Source organism: Helobdella robusta (genome assembly GCF_000326865.2).
Source record: "Helobdella robusta unplaced genomic scaffold HELROscaffold_27, whole genome shotgun sequence".
In the NCBI taxonomy this organism is placed as follows: domain Eukaryota; kingdom Metazoa; phylum Annelida; class Clitellata; order Rhynchobdellida; family Glossiphoniidae; genus Helobdella; species Helobdella robusta.
In genome coordinates this window covers 1,217,335-1,218,164 of record NW_008704392.1, presented here as the reverse complement: position 1 = coordinate 1,218,164, position 830 = coordinate 1,217,335, and the positions used below count along the sequence as shown (strand labels likewise).

Here is an 830-nt window from a genome sequence, read left to right as displayed (position 1 = left end):
CATCATCATCATCATCTTCGTCATGCCCTTCATCGTCATCATCATCATCTTTTCTTCATCATCATCATCATCTTTTTATTCATCTTCATCTTCATCACCATCATAGTCAACAACATCTACATCATCTCCACTGACAGCTTCCAAAATGACACAATCTGCCAACAAAAGAGTCTGTACCATAGACTGCGATAAAGGTATCATCGTCTTCGTCATCATCATTGTCGTTATCATCATCAACCTTTTCTTCTTCTTTTTCTTCATCATCACTAACATCATCTTAGCCATTTTCATCATCTTCTTCATCAGTCTACGTTTCGACATCTTTACTTAAATGTCATCATCGTACGTTTTGACCATAATCACATATATATTTTATTTATAAAAATTTTTTTTAATGTTTTCTTGATTCCACCCTCTCATTTTGAATCATACCACTCTCTTTTATAAATCTTTCTTTCTCTCTCTCTCTCTTTCTCTTTGTGTCTATATTTTTCTCTCTCCCTCTCTCTCTCTCTTTTTATTTGTTTTTTTTTCTTTTTTTCTACTTTTTCCACCACTTTATTCTATATTTAATTATCTTTGATTTTGTTTTTCCCTCTTTTCTCTCTCTCTCTCTCTTTTTATTTTTTTTGCTATCTCTTACTCTCTCTTTTTTATCTAGATCTTATTTCATTTCTCGTTTTTACATTCTCACTCTCTCTTTATTTGGCCCATCTCTCAATTCGTTTTTCTTGTTATTTTTTTCTCTTTCTTTCATTCAAATTTAATTAAATAGTCACCTCCCCTTGGTAAGGCAAAAAAAATTTATCACAAGCAATATGTCAAGTAAT

At 31.3% G+C, this 830-nt stretch overlaps 1 protein-coding gene across 1 annotated transcript in view; it reads left to right on the top strand.

Moving 5' to 3' along the window:
- Positions 1 to 830, top strand: part of HELRODRAFT_192012 (hypothetical protein) — a gene marked incomplete at its 5' end in the record, with an annotated part of 58,566 nt that overhangs the window by 3,823 nt on the left and 53,913 nt on the right. Inside the window, one exon of the mRNA XM_009020273.1 lies at positions 138 to 194. Within this exon, the coding sequence (XP_009018521.1) occupies positions 138 to 194 (57 nt within the window). The remainder of the gene's footprint in view (positions 1 to 137; positions 195 to 830) is intronic.